The 20,356-nt window shown below is 40.4% G+C and overlaps 1 protein-coding gene across 3 annotated transcripts; it reads left to right on the top strand.

Moving 5' to 3' along the window:
* Positions 1-726: 726 nt before the first annotated feature.
* On the top strand, positions 727-16,985 carry LOC101160962 (E3 ubiquitin-protein ligase RBBP6). 3 transcript variants are annotated; one of them, XM_011477179.2, is made up of 21 exons: positions 727-1,867; positions 2,375-2,474; positions 3,828-3,867; positions 6,625-6,666; positions 6,785-6,873; positions 6,981-7,077; positions 7,177-7,319; positions 7,421-7,593; positions 7,758-7,861; positions 7,958-8,310; positions 8,399-8,471; positions 8,620-8,677; positions 8,766-8,814; positions 8,896-9,210; positions 9,337-9,432; positions 11,555-13,112; positions 13,215-13,507; positions 13,598-14,401; positions 14,529-14,599; positions 14,683-14,770; positions 15,076-16,985. In XM_011477179.2, exons 1-21 carry the CDS (start codon positions 1,702-1,704, stop codon positions 16,046-16,048), a joined length of 5,685 nt encoding a protein of 1,894 aa, XP_011475481.1. In that variant the 5' UTR covers positions 727-1,701; the 3' UTR covers positions 16,049-16,985. The 3 variants fall into 3 exon arrangements, with proteins under 3 accessions (XP_011475481.1, XP_020559913.1, XP_011475463.1); XM_020704254.1 differs by having other exon boundaries at positions 13,215-14,401; positions 14,532-14,599; XM_011477161.2 differs by having other exon boundaries at positions 13,215-14,401.
* The last annotated feature ends 3,371 nt before the right edge of the window (positions 16,986-20,356 follow it).

Genomic DNA, 20,356 nt, shown 5'->3' with positions numbered 1-20,356 from the left:
ATAAAGAACAAAGGAAAGCTGATGAGCCATTGTGTGCCTAATACCAACACATTGCCTGTTGGTTCAAAAACTATAATGATTAAGTCATGACACCTAACAGAAACTTCTAAGCATGTGACTGAAGAGTACAAGGGCAGGTTAGGGAACAAATATACTTGGTTTCTCCAAAAGTAAAGGAAGTTTATTAATAAACAGCCAGTGATAGATGCCTTTTTAAAAAGTTTCCAATACTTTGTTCTGGTTTTGAAACACATTTCTGTACCTCTTGTGCATTTTTAGTAAGATTTTTAATTCTAAAGCTCATCAAACTCCAGCTCATTTGGCAGCTTTTGGTGGTTTACTGATGCTGGCGACGTTTTTCATTATTAAAAAAAAATATATAATTTAAGACCAAACTACCTTTCAGTATTTTCATACAAAGCTTTTTTATTTATTATTTATTTTTTACTTTAAATCTCTTAAATTTATGTAAACTAAACATAAATAAACATAAAATTAAACAATAAATTAAAGTTTTCTAAAAGACTTTAATTTAACAGGTCCAAGCTTAAATGGGTTTCTTTACCTTAATATTTTTTATATTATTTGTGTGATACAGTCTGTATGTTTTTGTATTGTAGAAATTTATTTTTAACTAAATAATGAACTTTTTTTATTACAAAAAAATAAAATAAAATAAAAATTTAAAAAAATGAAGTTTAAAAAAAAAACTTGGTACGTGCTGAGCACATCCGGTTCCGTTGAGAACCATTTTGATGAAACAGCGAGGAGCGAAGAATCGTGGACCAGCGACTTTAACTCTATGGATTTAAAGTGAATAACCCCCTGGATAACTCTCGGTTTTCATCGACTGATGGTCATCCTGGATCAAAGTGGATTTTTTTCCTCTGACCGTGCGACGGATGGATTTTTTTTTCCTTCCAGCTCGCTCGACAGCTAACCAGGGCAGCAGAGTTAGCGCAGTTGAGCGTTAGTAGTCGTTAGCTTTTGTTTAGGCCTTTGGTGTTTCGTAATGTGTTAGCTCGTCTTCATGTAGCATGCTAGCCGTAGCCATTTTAACACCTTCACGGAGCGGTTCAACATGATAATATAATTTTAGGGTCTACCTCGCGTTTTGGACTCAAAGTGGAATTTCGATTCCATTTCTGGACTCTGTGGATTTTTTTGTGTTGTCATCGTTCGATAGAAAATAACCGTATATCCGGTAGCCAAAACGGTAACACACGGACTGATGTTAGGAAGCTCATGGCCCGCTGCTAGCTACACGAGAGGCTAGCGTTGCTGCGGCTTGGGCTTTCCTTCAAGGACAGTTGATCACGGACTTATTTACACCCATTCAACGAAACACACTGTGCTACATGGACTTTCTTTGATTTGTTCGCACTACTGTGTGCTTTGTTGGACTTATATAAAAAAAAACTGGCGAGGTACACTGTGCTCCTTCCTTAATGGCACGTTGGCCTCACCCCCCTCGTTCATTTTTCTTAAAGACTGTCGTCCTCAACGACATTAAACTCACCCCAATTTAAGCATTTTCTTTGTTCAGAATGTTTTCAACGAATATAAAGAAGGTTTACTGATTAAAGTCACCAAATCTAGCCTCTTGTGTTCAGTGTTGACACTGTTTTTGCTTTGTTATAACAGGCCTTGAACTATTTTTTCCTCCCCAACTTGTGCTTATAAGTTATAAGACCTGTAAACATGTCGTGTGTTCACTATAAATTTTCTTCCAAACTGGACTACAATACTGTCACGTTCGATGGGCTGCACATCACCCTCAGCGAGCTGAAAAGGCAGATTATGGCCCGCGAGCGCCTCAAGGCCACAGACTGCGACCTGCAGATCACCAACGCGCAGACTCGAGAAGGTACTGCTCTCCATTGACTCATTACACAGTGGCAGAGAAATGCGTCATTCACCCCTGTTTTGGTTGGGTAGTCGAAGGATTGAGGTACTTCCAAGGTTGGTGGTTAAAAGTAATGGTCAGTTGCTAGGTCATTGTAATAGTTGACTAAGATCATGTCAAGTTCTGCATTAGGATTACAAGAAATACTCATTAAAACAAACACTAAATGCAACCCAGTTACCATACCCTTAATTCTGGAAAGAATAACGGATTAAAGTGCCTTTGAAATGTTAACATATTTGATATAGTTTGTGGTATATAGTTTGATATACATGTGAATTAGTAACTCACTGTTATGTTTTACAACTGTCGGTGCTTACATTTTCATAAACCTTTAGTTGCAAGAAGAACAAAAATAATTCCCTATGTTGATTTGACTCAAAAAGCTGTTTATGTAATTAAACTTAATAATTATGCTGCTGTTGTGTACACTGAAGTTTTTTTCTAATACATTCTTTTGTTTCGTAGAATACACAGACGATGAGGCCCACATCCCAAAACACGCTTCAGTGATTGTCCGCCGCACTCCGCTTGGTGGAGTTAAGCCTGCTGGCAGGACGTTCATTGTGTACGTATAACTAAAATTTACAATCCATCCCCCAAATCCTGATGGGGCTGGGTTAAATAAATCTATGAATCCAAAGTAACATGAGGTTTACTTTAAACATTAGTGTTGATTCATCAAATCAATTGATTTTCCTTTACAGTTATTCCTGATTTTGGTTTTCTGTTTAAAAAATAACTCAGTTTAATAAACAAGAATTGTTTTTATAATTGAACTTTCTACTTTTGTTCAGTTTATATATCAAATAATGTTAAAATTATTTTTTATTAATTAATCAAATTGGTTTAAATGAAAATTTTGAAGGAAATTGAACAAGTTGTGAGTTAAATTGAACCTCTTGACTCTAAATCGAATTAATCTGATTCAATGGATACAAAGAGGGGTGCATTGATTCATTTTAACAATGATTTGAATTCATAATAATCAGTGGTTCCTGATATGATTCATAGTCGATATTTGTTCATTTTAAACAATCCGAGTCACTGACCTAAAATGGATCCAGGACATCTTTTGCCAAAACTTTCACCAGTGTGACTCAGAGATAAATACCTGGTACTGAACAGTACCAGGTATATAGTACAAACGGTGAAGTTTTCCAGATTCTTCGTATTTCTTGCAAGGTAATCCAGTGTAATTTAACCCTTGTGATATCCTAGGCACTTTAACGTTGGGCGTTGGGTCATCTAGACTCACTAGACAGTGCGCTGAACCTTTTCTCTTCAATGATTTGTGATCTTCACTGGTGTCCATGGATTACATGAAATCTTTCCACCTTTATCCCCCTTCACATGGTAGAGAGAACACGACAATCTAAGGGTGGGGTCATAGGATAGCACAAGGGTTAAATATGTGTTCAAACAAGAAAGTAAACAATAATTAATGTCAAATCCTTTCCCATTTTAGTTTAATTTAAGTTCAGCCAACTGTTGTTTTTCCACATCAAAATAATCCAAAGGGGATCATTATTAGAACATTTTACCACACTGTACGGCCACATGTCTTCTCTAAATTTAAAGTGTTTCCACACATTGGACTGGAATGATGGTATGATCATTTTTGCTGTCATCACATGTGTGTTGTGTGCTCTAATGGCACTTGCCCGTTTTTACATTATGGTAAACTAGACCTACCGTGCCTCAATCCATATGGTATTTTCCAAAATTGATTATAATTGATTTATTTCATTTTGAAACGTTTTTTAAATGGTATAGGTTAATTTGATTTAAATAACAACGTGCCTCAGACAGATCTATTCGTATTTCACCCAATCTTGTAGAAATCTAAATCAATAATTAAGTCGATTAAAGTAAATGTGTGACTTGTCATTGATGGCCAATGTTGTTTTGTTTTTTGCAGAGATCGTTCTGACACATCTGTGGTTGGATCTTCTAGACCCGTATGTAAAACAAATCCAAATCAACACACTCTTCTCCTCACCTCTTTCTCTCCCACTCTGTTTGGCTTTATTCACCCTTCTCAAGAACATTCTGTCAACAAAAATCCAATTGTATCTTTTGTTTACTGTGTTTTTTTTGTTTGTTTTACATTTGTGTTGATATCTCAACCTCTGTGTGACTTGATGTTCTTTTTTAAGGAGAGTTTTCTACACTTAACACGGTTCATATCAGAAAAATCTCTGCTTTGTGTCTCATATGACATCAGTAGACTAAAGTTATTGTGGCTTATTGAGAGAAGGTTTGGCAGAACGTCCTTTTTTAAGACAATGGAATACATTTTTGAAATGTTGCTCTATTAAAATATTCTGAAAAAGTAATTTTATATGAATGTTGCAGAATTAAATGATTTTGTAGCCTGCTTTAAGCCAGGCATATGCACTTTAAGGAAGTTGGTCTTTTGTGCTGCTAATTTCTTGTAATTTATTTTCTGTGAAAATTTTAATGATCTGGTTTATTTAAAAAAAAAACCACAATAATGACAGTTTTACTGGGGTTGATTGTAATTAACGTGGATTGCAATTACACAGAAGTTGTGAGTGGAACAGATTTGCCAGTAATTTTTTTTTTTTAATGTCAACAACTGACCCTTCTCAACAATGTTCTAAAATCTGTGGTTTGGTAACACATAATGTTGATTATTCTGTCTTGTACAATTTCTTCGTGAAAGCTGTTTTGTTTTTGTTCTGGTATGGACTGAACATAACACACACACAAAATTTAATCCTGAAGTGCACAAAAGTCATTTAGAATTCAAGTGCCTTTTTCTGTCTTGCAATCAAACCTGCTAGATTAATGTGTACTGTTAAAACTGGATTGAGGAGTCTTAAGGAGCTAGTTATTAAAAGGTACTGTGATTTTGCCTCACATGTAATTTTGTCTTTTAAAAGTATTAAGACCCAATGGTAATCTAAGTACCATGTTGATCTTTAGAGGCCTCCAATGGTTGCTGCAGTGAGACGTATGCTGGTGAAGTGTGTCCTGTAAGCTGCAGAACCTGTCAATAAAGCTGTTGAGTGGTTTTGTCAGAACTGCTTGCACCAGATCCCTTTGTGTTCCCTGCGCAGCCTAAAGCAATAACCACTGTCTCCTGTGCCCTGCAGACTGCGATGGATCCTACTCCTGCTAGCTTGAATATTAGACCTTTGTCACATGCATTTAGATCTGCCTTTTGTAGTATAAAATACATTTTTCTTTGCTTAAAGACCTCTTTTCTCAAACTTTGTGATCAACATAACTTTTGCTCCTCCAAAGTAGGACTGACTGACCGTTTCAGGATTCAGTTGAAAGGATTGCTAACAACTGTTTTGTTTTCTCTTATGCTTTCCTCTAAAGCCGGATGTGTTTCTTTTGTCATACCAGTTTTATATATGTAAATGCAGAATTAGCCTTTTTTAAGAGCTTGCACAGCTTTTTGCCAACCTATCGTAAGTCCAGGAAAGAATCTCAAACTATTAAGTTCATTAGACATTGAGGTTTGATTCTTTGGCCTTGGTAAAGACCCACTCTGATGAAAATTGTATTATTGATGTTTATTTTTCTGAGGATAGAAGACACGCATCAACAACATTAAGCTTGCGTATTTAAAATGTCTTTATTCAAATCGTTGTGAATCAGCAGAAAAAAATATACAACCAGCACGTCACAAACTCCCTGCAGCGCTCCATTCTGATGTATCCATTTGTTGACGACTAGATCTACGTACGATCCGATCCACGTTTTCCTCATCCACGTTTGGAATCTGACTCGAAATTACACGGCTGGATAGCTTCAGTATTGATAGCCATTTTTGTTGCACAGCTAATGTTAGGCTGGGGTCGTGAAGGGCTGTAAGCTAGCGGGAGAGCATGTAAACAGAGTGATTACAGGAAATGAGGGCAGGCTCACACCGTGCCAGAATTTCTGCCCACAACTCGGCAGTGAAAATAAATGTCTGCCGCTCTGCTGAAACATTGCTTTAGAAAACTAGCTTTTTCTAGGACAGGTTTTTTTTATTTTTGGCTTACAGCAGCTTAATTGGAATTAATTCCAGTGGGAACACTTTTTCAATCGATCAAAAAGTAATCAGAGTGGGACTTTAAATTAAGGATTAGATGTGCATATAGTGTACTTCTAGAATTTGCTGATTATACCTATGTAGTTCCATAACCTTGATGCATCTAAAAAGGAGTTTAAGGCCATTTAATGCTAGCAGCTCTATAGACTCCACAGCAGAACTGTATTGTTTTATAAATTTGGCCAGAATAGAAGGATTTATGGATGTCCATGTGAAATGGTTCAAACTTAATTACCTTCTTTGGTTCAAAATACCGGTATAACCATGTACCGTCATCTTTGTAGGCAAAAAAATTAGCTTCTAAGTGACTTTGTTTTTTTTTTTACAATTAGCCTTTTAGAGTGTTTCTTTTCTGTTATGTTAACTAAAGCAGATGCAGTTTGAGCAAACCTGAGTTTTGTTTGAACATCAACAGCTAAACTAGATGAAGATTTAATGTTAAATGCAGATTATATGAGGATCTGTCATTGTTTGAATGGTTGATTGCTGTATTTGATAGAACAGCAAAGGCTGTAATAATGTTGCAAGGACGTGATTGTCTTCGCAATCATGTTGCAAGGACACAGGAAGCGTCTTGAGTTCTAATCTATCATTAGATGCCTAACGGGTAACGTTAACTTTATATGCTCTGATTCTCCTGCAGACGGATTCTTCTCCTTCTTTGTCTCTTGCCCAGCTTGCCAAGGTATTTTGTTTACATGGTCACTTTGGAAGAGAATGTCTATTTTTGAATGCTCCTCCCCTAACCTCCCTTTTAAATAAATAAAAAATCCTTTTTAACAATTTTCTCTGCTGACTTTTAGACCGCTAATCTGGTTGACGCAAATGCGTCAGAGGAGGACAAGATTAAAGCCATGATGACTCAATCGAATCATGATTATGACCCAGCAAAGTCAGTAGTCACACATTTTGTCTTTTCGTGCTAAATCGTCTCACCTTTTTGCCTTTTAAACGTGCGTATAAGGGATCAACATAACCTTTTTGATACATTTCCTTTAGTTACTCAAAGAAGGCAATTGGACCCCCACCTGCTCACTATACTTGCTTTCGTTGTGGAAAGGCGGGTCACTACATTCGTCAATGCCCTTTGCCAGTGGTAATCATGTTTTTGTCTGTTTGATTTTTTTCTTTTTTTCTTTTTAAAGGCACATTTTTGTTTATGTAAAAATATATCTTCTAATAAAAATGTTTCTAGGTGCAAGACAAAAGCGCAGACGGTCCTAAACCTGTAAAAATCAGTAAGGGCATCCCTCAGAGCTTCATGGTGAAAGCTGACCCCGGCACCAAGGGAGCCATGTTGACCAGCACTGGAGAATATGCCATACCTGCCATTGATGCGTATGTGTGAAATGTCAGATCTGTAGCACATTGAGTGCATCAAAACATTCAGAATTGGTTTTAGCAGGAAATGTCTCATACATCCAAATTTCCTTTGCCAGGGAGGCGTATGCTCAAGGAAAGAAGGAGCGTCCTCCTTTCGTTCCACATGAGCAATCGTCATCCGAGGATGATACAGACCCAATCCCAGATGAACTGCTGTGCCCCATCTGCAATGATCTGATGACAGATGCTGTGGTTATACCCTGCTGTGGAAACAGTTACTGTGATGAATGTGAGTATTTAGATTATTGCCTAGTTTTTGTGTAAAATTACATTTATCTTTAGAATTAAAGGGGTTATTTGGTTGCAGTCCCTATTGGTTTGGAAGCAGTTTACCACTTGGAATCCTTTAGGAATGAAGGAGCTTCCCTCTAAAATCAGATTATATGTTTCCAGGTATCCGAACTGCATTGTTGGACTCAGAGGAGCACATCTGCTCGTCATGCAATCAGTCTGACGTTTCACCCGATAATCTGATTGCCAACAAGTTTCTTCGACAGGTAATCTGTCACAAATTGATGTATTCCTATGACCTTTTTTTCAGGAGGGATTTTTACAAACATTTTGGAAATGTAATACTTCTTTCTGTTCTACAGGCTGTGAACAACTTCAAGAATGAGACGGGATACACCAAACATGGGCGCAAACAAGTCCAGCAGGCTGTCCCTCCCCCACCACGTCCCCAGTTGGTCAGGCCTCTTCATTCTAGGCAGCAGGACCCTCTGCTGGCCAATTTCTCTAACCCACCTTCAACAAGTACAGCCACAACAGCTCCCAAAACGGAAAACCTGCCCGTTGGCACTCCTTCTGCATTCTCTCCTTCAACTCCGAGTCCACCTCATGCAGAGGCTGCCTCTGAAGAGCCAAATGCTTCTCCAGCTACTGCACCTGTTTCTGACCACCATTCTCCAGTGCACTCCAGCAGCCAGGGAGAACCACCCCCACCTGGGTATGTTGCAGTTAGGTTTTCTACTCCCTGAAAGAATTTTACACAGGATCTTGGGCTTGAGGAGATTTTTGTGTCTCTTTTACTCTAGTGAAGTTGATGAGGCTGATCCAGAGCCTGCTGTGAAACAGGAGTCTTCAGGAAAATCAGAAAGTGCAACACAGGTGAGCACATTCCTACTCAAGTTATGCTTTAGGTTAGAATGTTACTGAAAAAAATATGCAAGATAAGGAATTAAATCAATTATTCAAACACATCTCGCAATTTCAGTTTGTCTTCAATGTTTTTTGGTCACTTTTTGTTTTTATACAGAGATACAATTTGCCAGTTATTAGTCACCTTCCACCTTCAAGGCCTCATCATTCCTCAGGTGAGATGCTTACTTAAGAAATATGAAATCTTGAGTTTACTGCAAATACTAACTTTGATTACTGACATCTGTTTATCTGCAACACTAGGCCACCAGTCACGACACAATCAGTCCCACAGAGGTGGAGGCAGACACTGGTAAGGCCATTCCACATGCTTGCTATTATCCAGTGTCATACGCTCTGTTGTAAAATTTTGGTTTTATTTTATTTGTTGTAGGAACAGAAACAGAGGGGAACAGACTCACCTACAGGCGCCTCTACCTCCTGTACCTGCTCCTCAAGTCTACCCATCTCCCCTCTACCCACCCCCAACACAGCCGTATCTACCTCCGTACAGCTCTGGGCCCGGGCTTATCCCTCCACCCATTATCAGTTACCAGCCCCAGCCTGTATTTGCCCCTGGACCTCCAGTGCTAAACCCTCCCTGGGTTCCCCCTGGTGCCCAGCCTCCTCTTCTCCCTTTACCACCTATGGCACAGCCTCTGCTTTCTAAGGAGGATTTCTACAGACCAAGACACCACAGACAAGACAAGTTAGTTGTTTTGTATTACTCTATAATCACTATTGCTAAAATGTGCACAATATCAATTATAGTTGTCAGAATTAGTAGCTTCCATACAAGGGAAACATAAATAATTTGTTGTTTCTTTTTGTTTAGAGCTACATCCAAACTTGATGAGTTTACTAAAGACTTTCATGAAGAGCTTATCAAGTATAGAAATGCACCAAAAAGAAGAAGGCCATCTTACCCCAGGTAACATTGTCATTTGTATCTGCCGCACTAGCTTGAGGCTAAATCTGTTTTTTATTTAAAAAAAGTCTGCTAAATTACCGTATTTTCATGACCATAGGGTGCACCGGGTTATAGGGCACGGTCTCAGTTACGGGGGATTTTTCAGTCTTTGACACATACAAAAGGCGCACCGAGTGTTAAGGCGCGGACATGTTAACGCCCCGTTCGGACCATCAGAGCCTCCAGAGTGGTTCAATAAAAGAACGAGTCTGTTCTTTTAGGGGAAACCTGATTATTATTATTTTTTTTTTTTTTTTTTTACTGTTCTCCCTAACTGGGTAACACAAACTGAATGCGCGCTCACAGACTCACTTGCAGCTCAGCGCCTGACCCCCCACCTTGTTCCTCACGGGGTGCATCTGCTTTCCTCCTTCTTAAACACGGGCTAGCAAGGAGACGGCTCAAGCACACACACAGACACTCGGTGTGTGTTTAAAAAATCCAGCAGAAGCAAATCTGAGTTAGTTTTGATTTCTTTTTTCAATCATAAAACAGCATCTAAAAATCCATCAATCCACGTGGCTGATAGCTGCAGTTTAAACAGGGCTTCAGCCATTTTGTAAACAATGTTGTGGGGACTCGGGACTTAGCCCTGCTTTCTATTCCAGTCAGTAAAATGGCAGCTTCAGTCTCACTCCCTTTCTCATGCCGCCTTTTTCTACGCCCCACAACTACACATTAGGCGCACCCCAATTTTGGAGAAAAATTTAGACTTTCAACTGCGCCTTATAGTTGTGAAAATACAGTAACTGAAATCTGAAGATTTTCTGGTAAAATTACTCTGATGGAAATGAGTCCATACAAGGGTCATTACAGCATAAAAAAACCTACAGAGATGCTGTTTAAAATAACAGTTAAAGATCACAAGAGGTTTAATTTTATAGTGAATAAAATCCTAAAGTTAGCAACATTAAGGGCCACAATACCATATAACTGCTTATTGCTGCCTTCTTTGTAAAGATTGGAGAAAAAAAGAACTAGTGACCTTAAACTTCAAATTTCCATTATTTGTATTGTGCAAATAATGAATGTAGATCTTCAGAAAAAAGGCCTTTGATCTCTTTTTTTAAGAGTAAACTAATTGCTAAATATTAAAAACACGATTTTTATTGTTTGTGGCGTTTAAGACTTTTTTGGTTTTTGGAATTTCTTGTAAGTTTTAACTGACAATTGATTCTGGTGTTTAATAATAAACTTGGTTTAATGCTGAAATTAAAGTCTCAGTGGCTTATTAGAAGGAATTTTGCTGTCTCTGCAATCATTTGTCATGCTAATTAGAGTGACTGCTAGGGGTGTAACAATTCATTTGATGATCGATTCAATTCAAATCATAATGTGTAGTTGCTAATAAGATTCTGTCGATTTTTGGTTTATTTTAAACAATCCGATTCACTGTCTAAAATTGAACCAGGACATCTTAAGCCAAAAATTCAACCAGTGTGACTCAGAGATAAACACCTGATTACTGAACAGTGCAGGTGAAGTTTTCCAGATTCCTTGTATTCCTCGTAAGATAATAAAGTGTAAATTCATTATGTGTACAAACAAGCAAGTAAACAATAATTATTGTCAAATCCATTCCCATTTTAGGTTAAATTTAGTTCAGCCCACAGTTGTTTTTCCACATCAAAATAATCCAAAGGGAACATTATTAGAACATTTTACCACACTGTATGGCCACATGTCTTTTTTTCTAAGTTTAAAGTGTTTCCACACATTGGACTGGAATTATGGACCGTTTATTTTTTGCTGTCATCACATTTGTGCTGTCTGCTGTGATGGAACTTGGTCATTTTTATGTTATGGCAAAAGAAACGTACTGCGTCTTAATCCAAATGGAATTTTCAAATATCGATATGTTTGATTTATTGCACTTTGAAACGATTCTCTAATGGTAAAGTCAATTAGATTAACAACTTGCCTCAGACAGATTGATCTGGTTGGATTTCAGGAATACAACTCAATTAATTGATTAAGTTGATTAATCGTTATACCCCTACAGTTTACTGACCTGTGTCCTAGCAAAATACATATTCTTAAAGATTGCCCTCTGTCTTTGTTCCTCGGAAATGTTTTCTTTTAGGTCCCGGTCATACAGTCGCTCACCATTCAGCCGTTCTCCGTATTCTCGCTCTAGATCAAGATCTAGATCCAGATCAAGATCCAGGTCTTACTCCTTTTCTCCAAGTCGGTCACGTTCACGTTCCCATGGCCGATCCTATACACGCTCCCCTTACTCTAGACGAAACGGACGCAGTTATGGACGCTCACGGACAAGGTCACGCTCCCGCTCAAGGTCTTTTGGCTACCGGCGGTCTGGTTCGCCACGTTCTCCCTTTCGAGTCTGGGAAGGAGCTGAAGGGGCTGGACCCTACCGGTCACGGTCCCGTTCCCCTGGTGGCTTTCGAAGCCGCAGCCCTGGTGGGCGGAGGCTGCCCCCTCGAGAGTTACTTCCTTATGACCTCAAAGGGCACAGCCCCACTGGCCACGATCGTTGGGAAAGAGAGCGGTACCGACAATGGGAGAAGGAGTACACAGACTGGTACAACAAATACTACAAAGACTATGACACCCAGCATCCATCCATGCATCACAGGAGCCACAGCAGCAGAGAGGGCGAGAGGGAGAAAATGCCCTCATCCAGAGATTACTCACCTCAGGGGAGGGGACGAAGAGGACGAGACGAGAGAGGGGGTCCTCCTCATTATTTACCCACATCATCTTCTACAGGGAACAAGTCCAGCTCTAAACTCATGAGATCAAAGAAAATAAAAAGGAAGACGGGGGAGGAAGGAGAAGCTTCACACCACTCACTGGACAGAGGGGATGCCACCCCTGTCAGAGATGAGCCAATGGATGAAATGTCTTCACAATCGAAAACACCTCCCATCTCATCAAAGGCTTCCGCTGGTGCAGCACCTTCTAAAGCTTCAGCCTCCAAAAGTACAGGTGTGCTTTCTAAAACCACCACCAAGTCCACTTCCAAGACTGTGTCTGATAAAACAAAAAAAGAGAAGGGTTCAAATGGTAAAACTAAAGGTAAGACGGAGAGTGTGAAGGTGAAGAGTGAAGGTGTAAAGGTGAAGAAAAAGACGGCAGAGGGTGTGATGACAAAGAAGAAAGATTCTTCATCTTCCTCTGCTTCCAAACTGCTGAAGACTGTCAAAGATGCCTCCAATTTGACCACTACTAAAAAGGAGAAGAGCAAGATCTCTGTGAGATCCACGGCGGTGAAGACTCCTCCCCTGTCTTCCCAGAACCCCTTTCCTTCTCTTCACGAAGGCTCAAGATCAGACCATGACTTGCGGGGTAGAAGAGATCCCCCACAGAGTCTTCTTTCCCTCCCGCATCAACATGGACTCCCACACCTGCCCCGCCCTTCGTCGCCAATAGACAATCGAAGAAGGATGGGTGAAGAATGCCGCTCTTTACTTAGACCTCCTGGGAAGCTGAGGAGAATAGATGGTATAGAGGGTGGAGGGGACGTCCTCTCTCATTCGCATCTTCCACATCAGTTGGGTCTTCACAGATTTTCAGCCCCTTCTGACAGACTGTCCAATTTACCTCCTATGCAAGTGAGTCGTGACCTGGTCCGGGGTGATTCGGATCGATCAGCCATTAGACCTTTGATGGACATTCCGGTCAGTATGTTTGTGGAAGAATTCAACATCTCATTGCAATCAAAATGGTGTTCTGTTGTCTTTTAAAACTCAAGAGTTGCATTGTTCTGTTTTTGTTCACAGAAACCAATGAGGAGGATCAAGTTGAACAGAGATCTGGGGAGAAGAGGTAGCACAGAGGCAACATCCTTGGACAAAGCACCCTTTGGTCTAGATAAGATAACCAACTCCACGTTAGATCGTTCGGCTGCTTCCATTGTTTCTGAAGGAAATGGAGTCAGTCCAGCTGGAGAAAATGAACGAAAAGATCCATCAGCATCTGTAGAAAGGCCTGTCTCCAGAGACAGACCAGGAGCCGGAGGAGACAAACGTCACAGCTCAGACATTGACCGAGATAGACTTTCTGCTTCTGAAAGGGATCGAGAGAGACCTTCCACTCTAGAAAGGGATCGAGAGAGACCTTCCACTCTAGAAAGGGATCGAGAGAGACCATCCATCCTAGAAAGGGATCGAGAGAGACCTTCCACCCTAGAAAGGGATCGAGAGAGACCTTCCACCCTAGAAAGGGATCGAGAAAAACCTTCCACTTCAGAAAGGGAGCGTGATAGACCTTCCACTTCAGAGAAAGATAGGTCTGCCACTTCAGAGAGAGACAGGGATAGATCTTCCGCTTCAGAAAGGGATCGAGAGAGATCTTCCACTTCAGAAAAGGATCGAGAGAGACCTACCACTTCAGAAAAAGATAGAGAGAGACCTTCCGCTTCAGAAAAGGAGCGTGAAAGACCTCCCGCTTCAGAAAGGGAGCGTGATAGACCTTCTGCTTCCGAAAGAGATCGAGATAGGTTATCCGCTTCAGAAAGAGATCGGGAAAAGCCATCTGCGTCAGAAAGAGATCGAGATAGAGCTTCGGGTTCTGGAAGGGATCGAGAAAGACCCTCTACTGCAGAAAGAGATCAAGATAAATCTGTTTCAGATCGAGATCAAGATAAAGCTTCTGCTTCAGAAAGAGGACGAGATCGATCTGCTTTTGACAAGGACCGACTTGTGGGGTCTAAAGAAAAAGACAAGGTCTCTAGTACTGGCTTGGAGAAAGCAGCAGTGGACAGAGACAAAGAGGTTGAGAAGTCAGCAAAACCAGAAAAAAAGAACTCCAATAGTGGAAGTGGAGGAGGCAGGTCGGTCTGTTTAGATAAGATGACTATTGGCGAGAAATCTGCCATAACTAGGAGGCCGTCTGACCATCAGGAGAGACCTAGTGTGTCCTCCAAGGAGAGAGGGGAGAGCTCAGACAAAGCCGCTAAATCTGACAGGTTATTATTTTCTATTTTTGCTGCTTGTCACAATGCCATCACATCCTTGGATAAGAGAAAGCTTGCTTTGCTGACTCTCTCTTTAAACACATTTTAAGAAGTGTAATTATATTTTCTCATTTCCCAGAAGTACATCCAGTGACAGAACAGAGAGGAGTGGCCTTAAAGGAGAGAAATCATCTGCTCCCGTCAGGGAAGGTAATTTGAAGATTAATTTTCTCATGTGCCATTTAATTCTGTATTCATTGAACCCATTTCATAAATCGATTCCAATCTGACAGGCGTGAAAGATCGACAACCGATGTCTGTGAAGAGTAAACCAAGGCTCAGCCGAAAGGCTCTGTCGAGCCACGCGGTCTCTTCAACCAGGTGAGTTTGCTGTGCTTTCATTTAGAACTTAACTTTTACCGGGTCAGTTTATTTAATTGTTTTTGGATGAATAATTGGTTCAGCTCCCCTGATGTTCTGATTTCCTACTCAAGATTTGCTGCTCTTAGTTTAAGGTCATGGGGATTTGTGAATTAAACTAAGAAAATAAAGAGTTTAGTTTAGAAACAAAATCATGTTTGCTTTGGAACTGAAAATAATTGATTCATCATATAAGTCATACTTTTAATTTGAATAAAAACTTTCTGTTTTTGTTGTCACTTCACGAGTTTTCTCTTTATTATTAGACCAAGCCAAGAAAAGAATCAGAATTCTGAGAAAGAGCTGAAGAGCGTAACCTCCAAACCAGTAAAGCCGCCCTCATCCAGCCCTTCCAGCAGCCCAAGTGTCAGCCCGGCCAACCTGGAGCCGCTCATTCAGCCTCCTCCTCGCTCCAAATGGGAGAAAGAAGATGATGAAGAGGGCCAGGAAGATGTTCTCCCTGCAGCCATCAAGGAGCCTTCACCTGTAAAGCATAGGAGTCAGGTCAGAGAGGTGCTCTCTGAAGCCGCTAAACCCATCAGGAGCGAGTACCGAGAGGTTTCAAGGGAGGAGAGGAGAGGAGTGGGTAGAGAGGAGAAGAAAAGGAAATCAGCGAGGGATGAGGGTAAAGGTGTCAGGACTTCACAAACAGACTCCAGCAAGCAAGTCAAAGCCAAAGTTACCAAGGATGAGGGCAGAGGGGCAAAAGAGGAGAAGAAATCTTCAGGAAGAGAGGAGGAGAGAAGAGGGGAAAGAGAGGAAGGGCGAGGAGTGACAGGGAAAGAGGAGAGAGCAGTTGAGAGCAGAGGAGGAGGACAAGAGGGGAGTCGTGGCCCAGAGCCCAAGCGACAGCGCTTATGCTCCGACCTGACACGGGAGACTGATGAGGCGGCCTTTGTGCCCGATTACAGTGAAGGTGAGGGCTCGGAGGCGGAGGGGGGGAGGAGCGGCAGGAGCATCAGCCCCTCCCTCAGCCAACTGTCAGTCAGCCAGCCGTCCCGCAGCCCCACCATGAGCAACCACAGTAGCTCAGCCACCACCACCACCACGGACAAGAAGAAGAAGAAACACAAGAAACACAAAAAACACAAGAAGCACAAAAAGCACAGCAGCCAGGACAAAGAAGGAGAGCCCAAAACGCACAAACACAAGAAAAAGAAACACAAAAAGAATAAAGACAAGGAGACAGAGGAGGATGAAAAGAAGATGGACAAAGAAGAGGAGGTTCCTCCATGCTAACACACTGTCCTTTAAGAGCGGATCTTTCTGGAAACGGCCGTTCTGGTTCATGTACTGCTAGAAGAAGAGGTTTTCCTTCTGGACGGTTGGTTTGCTCTTCAGAAACATGTTGCTGCTGTGAGCCGGCCTTGTCCTTTGTTTTTTCCTGAAGTACGTCAGGACAACTGCTGATGTTCTTTGTTTTTTTTAAAAGCATCTTTGCTGACTTTGGCCCTTGAAAACTGCGGTGATGCTGTGAAGCGCTGTTCAGACAGAGCATTATAACTGATAACGGAACACCAAATCCTAATGATAGGAATAACAAATGCACTCAGGGATACAAATGCTTCTTTTATGGGAGAAATGCTCTTTTCTCCTTTGGATTTGTTTGTAAATAGAAATGAACTGTAGCTTTGCAGTTTCTCATTAGTTAGCTTTGCACACACCTTGTGTTTTTAGGGCATAAATATTAAACAAAATTTGCTTTAAGAGCCATTTAAATTCCATTTGTTTCTAAGGGCAATCTTTTTTGATCACTGTAGTGGAAATTAACAAGTAAATGTTGCTTATCTACTTGGCTAAATCCTCTGCTTCCATAGGAAACTTTGGAAATGTTTCTAAATGAATGACTAATGAGCTAAATATTAAAAACATGATTGCTTTTGTTTGTGGCGTTTAAGCAGACATTTGGGTTTATGCCAGGCTGGATTGTAAAAATCAAGGATGTGCTTATTTAATATTGAGTCATTTTTGTTCCAGATGTGTACATTTGTTGTGTGTGTGTGTGTGTGTTTGTTCTACAATGTAAAAATGGAGTCACCTGGAAATGTGACTGGTTGCAGAACAGTTCATGCAAATGTTTTCTTTTATTAAAATGTATTGACCTAATTAATGTCTGATGTGCTTTGTATTTGGAATCTGGTTGGGTAATGACAAATAAAATTTATACACAGAGAAATGCTTGTCTTCCGTGTGAATACAATTAGACATTTCATGTCAAAGACAACACTTAAAGCTTTGAATATGTCTTTTAAAATAAAGGGTATCTTTTTATTGCAATGGCGTTTTACCTGACGATCAGAATTAAAGTGTATATTACCATAAATACCATAGACTATTACATTTATATGTTTATTATGAGCCTAAGATGCAAAATATTGCACAATTCTCTAAAAAGAAAAACTTCTGATCTTGGACTGAGAAGTCAAATTATTCCAACCTAATTAGATTCTTTAAAATGTATTTTTCCTTTTAAGTCTTCCTTTTATGCTTTTATTATTCTCTCCAAGATAACTCAAAGATAGACTTTAAAAGGTCAGAAACGTAAAATCCCTAAAAGATAAAATAAAAGCAACTTCTACGGTTTTGTTTTTCTTTCCTCTTGAACTTCACATGCAGAAGTATTTTTCTCAAATCTGAAGTGTAAGTGGTGATTAATGAAGTCTGCATAAATAATGCATGCCACATGTGTCTTTGTGACACTGGCAGCACCTTTGAAGATGGATAGCTGAATAATTAGAGAGTGACTGCAACTGCACACTGATGATCTCCAAAGACGTTCCACAAAGACACGGCATTTCAGTGCTTCTGACAGTTAATTGAATTATAAGCATTAATTATTAAAGCAAAGAGCCACACAGAGAAATGTGCTGTGATGCAGAATGAACACTGTGTGGCGCTCCGCGTCCTGAAACCTGTGACTAAAAAAGATTAGCGGTAAAGATCCCTTTTTTCTGTCTGCCTCAGCCCCAAAATGCCACTCTGCTTTCCCCATCTGCCCTCAGAGCACACAGCAATAAACTGCATTGTGTGTGTAGTTGTGCACCTTGAACAAAAGATGGCAGGGATGCTGGATCACAGGAAACTGAGAGGAGACAGGTTTATAAAAGAGCTTTAGGACTGAGATACAACAGAGCAGCAGATGTATTTATCCTCAAACAGCGGTACTTAAAAGCACAGTTCAGTCAGTCCATGTGCTGTCTGGTTTTGTGTGTCAGTGTGTGTGTGTCCAGTCACCTTTAATGGACTCAGAGATCAGTGAGACCATTAGAGAAGATTATCATATTCCTTCAACCCATGGGCAGATTATCATTAAAAACTCTATATTGCTGTCATCTGCCATCCAGAGAGGCTCAAACACGCATACATGGGTGTAACTGCATGTGCTCAGACTGTCCTCCACCTTCTCTGTTTGTCTGCTTTTGTTTTGTCTTCTAACCATTACATAATTTCATATCATCAAGGCCAAAGGTTGCTTAGCAACTTCATTTCTTGGGCGATTGTAAAGAGATGATGCTTCTCCGCAGACCAGTTTACCATTAAAACTGTCTTTCGGCTGTAGCGGATGTAATGTCAGAGGGAGCGTGCCGGAAATGAGCTGCTCTGATCTGCAGCTGCCAGTGTGCGTTCATTCTTGCAAGCGCAGGAGGGATGAGAGAACTCAGAACGACATCGCGTCTTCTGATGGATCTATCTTGTTCTCTAGACCTAAAGAAAGGATGAAAGATTCATGCTGAGGTACAATACAGCTCATCCAGTCAAATGACAGAGAAACCCCATCAGTTTAAGCAGCAATCTTCAGTAGATGAGTTACAACTTGGTATCAGAAGTGATGCTTCAAAAAAAAAAAGTCTGAAAATAAGTAAAGAATAGATAAATTCCCGGAACATTTGAAGGAAGCCTATCGGAAGAAAAAGCCTTCAGTATTTCCGATCACCCAGGAGCAGTGGCACGTGTGGATGGGAGCACATTTGTCATGTTTTTTCAGCGAAAGCTATAAAAGAGCAGAGAAAAATGAAAGCGCTTCACAATCATGAATGAGCGCTTTCAGCACAGAGGCGCTTTGATCTAAATGCAAACATCCCTGTGTTAACATGCCAACAGAAACAACAACAACCCATGTTTTGTCTTTTTGAATTACCACATGATCCAATAATTGAAGACTCAATAAAACATTGGGAAGTGTAGTTTTTTTCTGCTTCTGGTCACTGTTGCACATTATGAAATATTCAGAGTAGATAAAAAAAAAACACATTTTGAGAAGATCTGCAATCATCTGTTGTCAGATTGCCTTAAGGATGATTTTTTGTGACCAATTTGTCAAGCTTTAAACTGACAGTTTAAAGCACACAAACCAAAATGTAATGCAATATTAATGAACAAGATCAGAAGTTTTTTTGTTAATAGTTATGTTTTTTTAATTTTCTTTTTCATGGAATAAATCTCATCTTCTGACAAAGCAGTTTTGGCACCTCCCTGAGAAAATGAGCATAATCCCTCACTGATCCCTTTCTATTTACCTTACTGTCTGTAATTATACCAGTAACCGTAATCTTTCTTTGCAGAGCATTATAATTTAATTTATTTTTCCGCTCCATCTTACATGCAAATGTGCGACTTCATTATTTCTTGTAACTCACCAGAACATGAACCTCCACTGCTGTTCGTTAGCTTCCAAGGTGTGAAGCATGTTTTTTATATGCTAATTTTTGTTTCTTTTTCCTGACACTGTCTTTATATTTCCATGACATACTCTGCAAGCCTTTTTTTCATTGAGATTTTCCACAATCTTTGTCCTTCAGATTGCCACCCGAATATTTGCCTTAAGTGTTGTAAATAATTGTCAAGGTATATACACAAAAGGCAGTGCAGACACGTCAGCTGGAAACACAATCTCTGCATATTTTTCTTCGACAAAGAAACTTTACAAACCTGATGTGGATGCAGCTGACCAGAGTGTGTGTCTGTGTGTGCCTATGTGTGCGCTTGCTCATCTCATCATGCTCTACTCCTCTAATCAGATCAAGGGAAAGAGGAGGCCAGCTCAGTGTCACCGCAAACATGAGCACGCAAACTATGCCAGTTTGCTTCGCGTCAGGGTTCACTCTCGGGTTGTTGTCATGGGATTTCAACTACTGATCAGAATTATTGATCTCTAATCGAATTCCCACAGTGCGCGAGCTCTCCGGTATATGAGGTTACATGCTGGTCACCATGGAAACGCACCCACTGGCCAGCTACCACTCACAGATAATAATGTTTGGCCTAGATACCCATCCCCAACTGATAACAGAGGGGATGTATTTCTGTGATTGTGTGCGCATTTTAGTACTCATGTAAACCAACAGCCAAACACACCGTTATGACAGAGGCAGGGTGAAAAATGCATGAAATGAGTCTGTGGAGCAGAAAGTCTTGCCTGAGTTGAACAAGACAGTCAGCGTGAGACAAACGAAGCGAGCTGGAAGGAGAGGGGAAAAACAAATGAGAGTGGGAGTGGAGGCTCACAGCTGGGGAGACCCAGTAGCAAGTGATGACAAAAGAACACAC

Source organism: Oryzias latipes, chromosome 1 (assembly GCF_002234675.1).
Source record: "Oryzias latipes chromosome 1, ASM223467v1".
Classification (NCBI taxonomy): Eukaryota; Metazoa; Chordata; class Actinopteri; order Beloniformes; family Adrianichthyidae; genus Oryzias; species Oryzias latipes.
The sequence above is the reverse complement of the archived record's forward strand: the minus strand, read 5'-3'. Positions and strand labels throughout refer to the sequence as shown.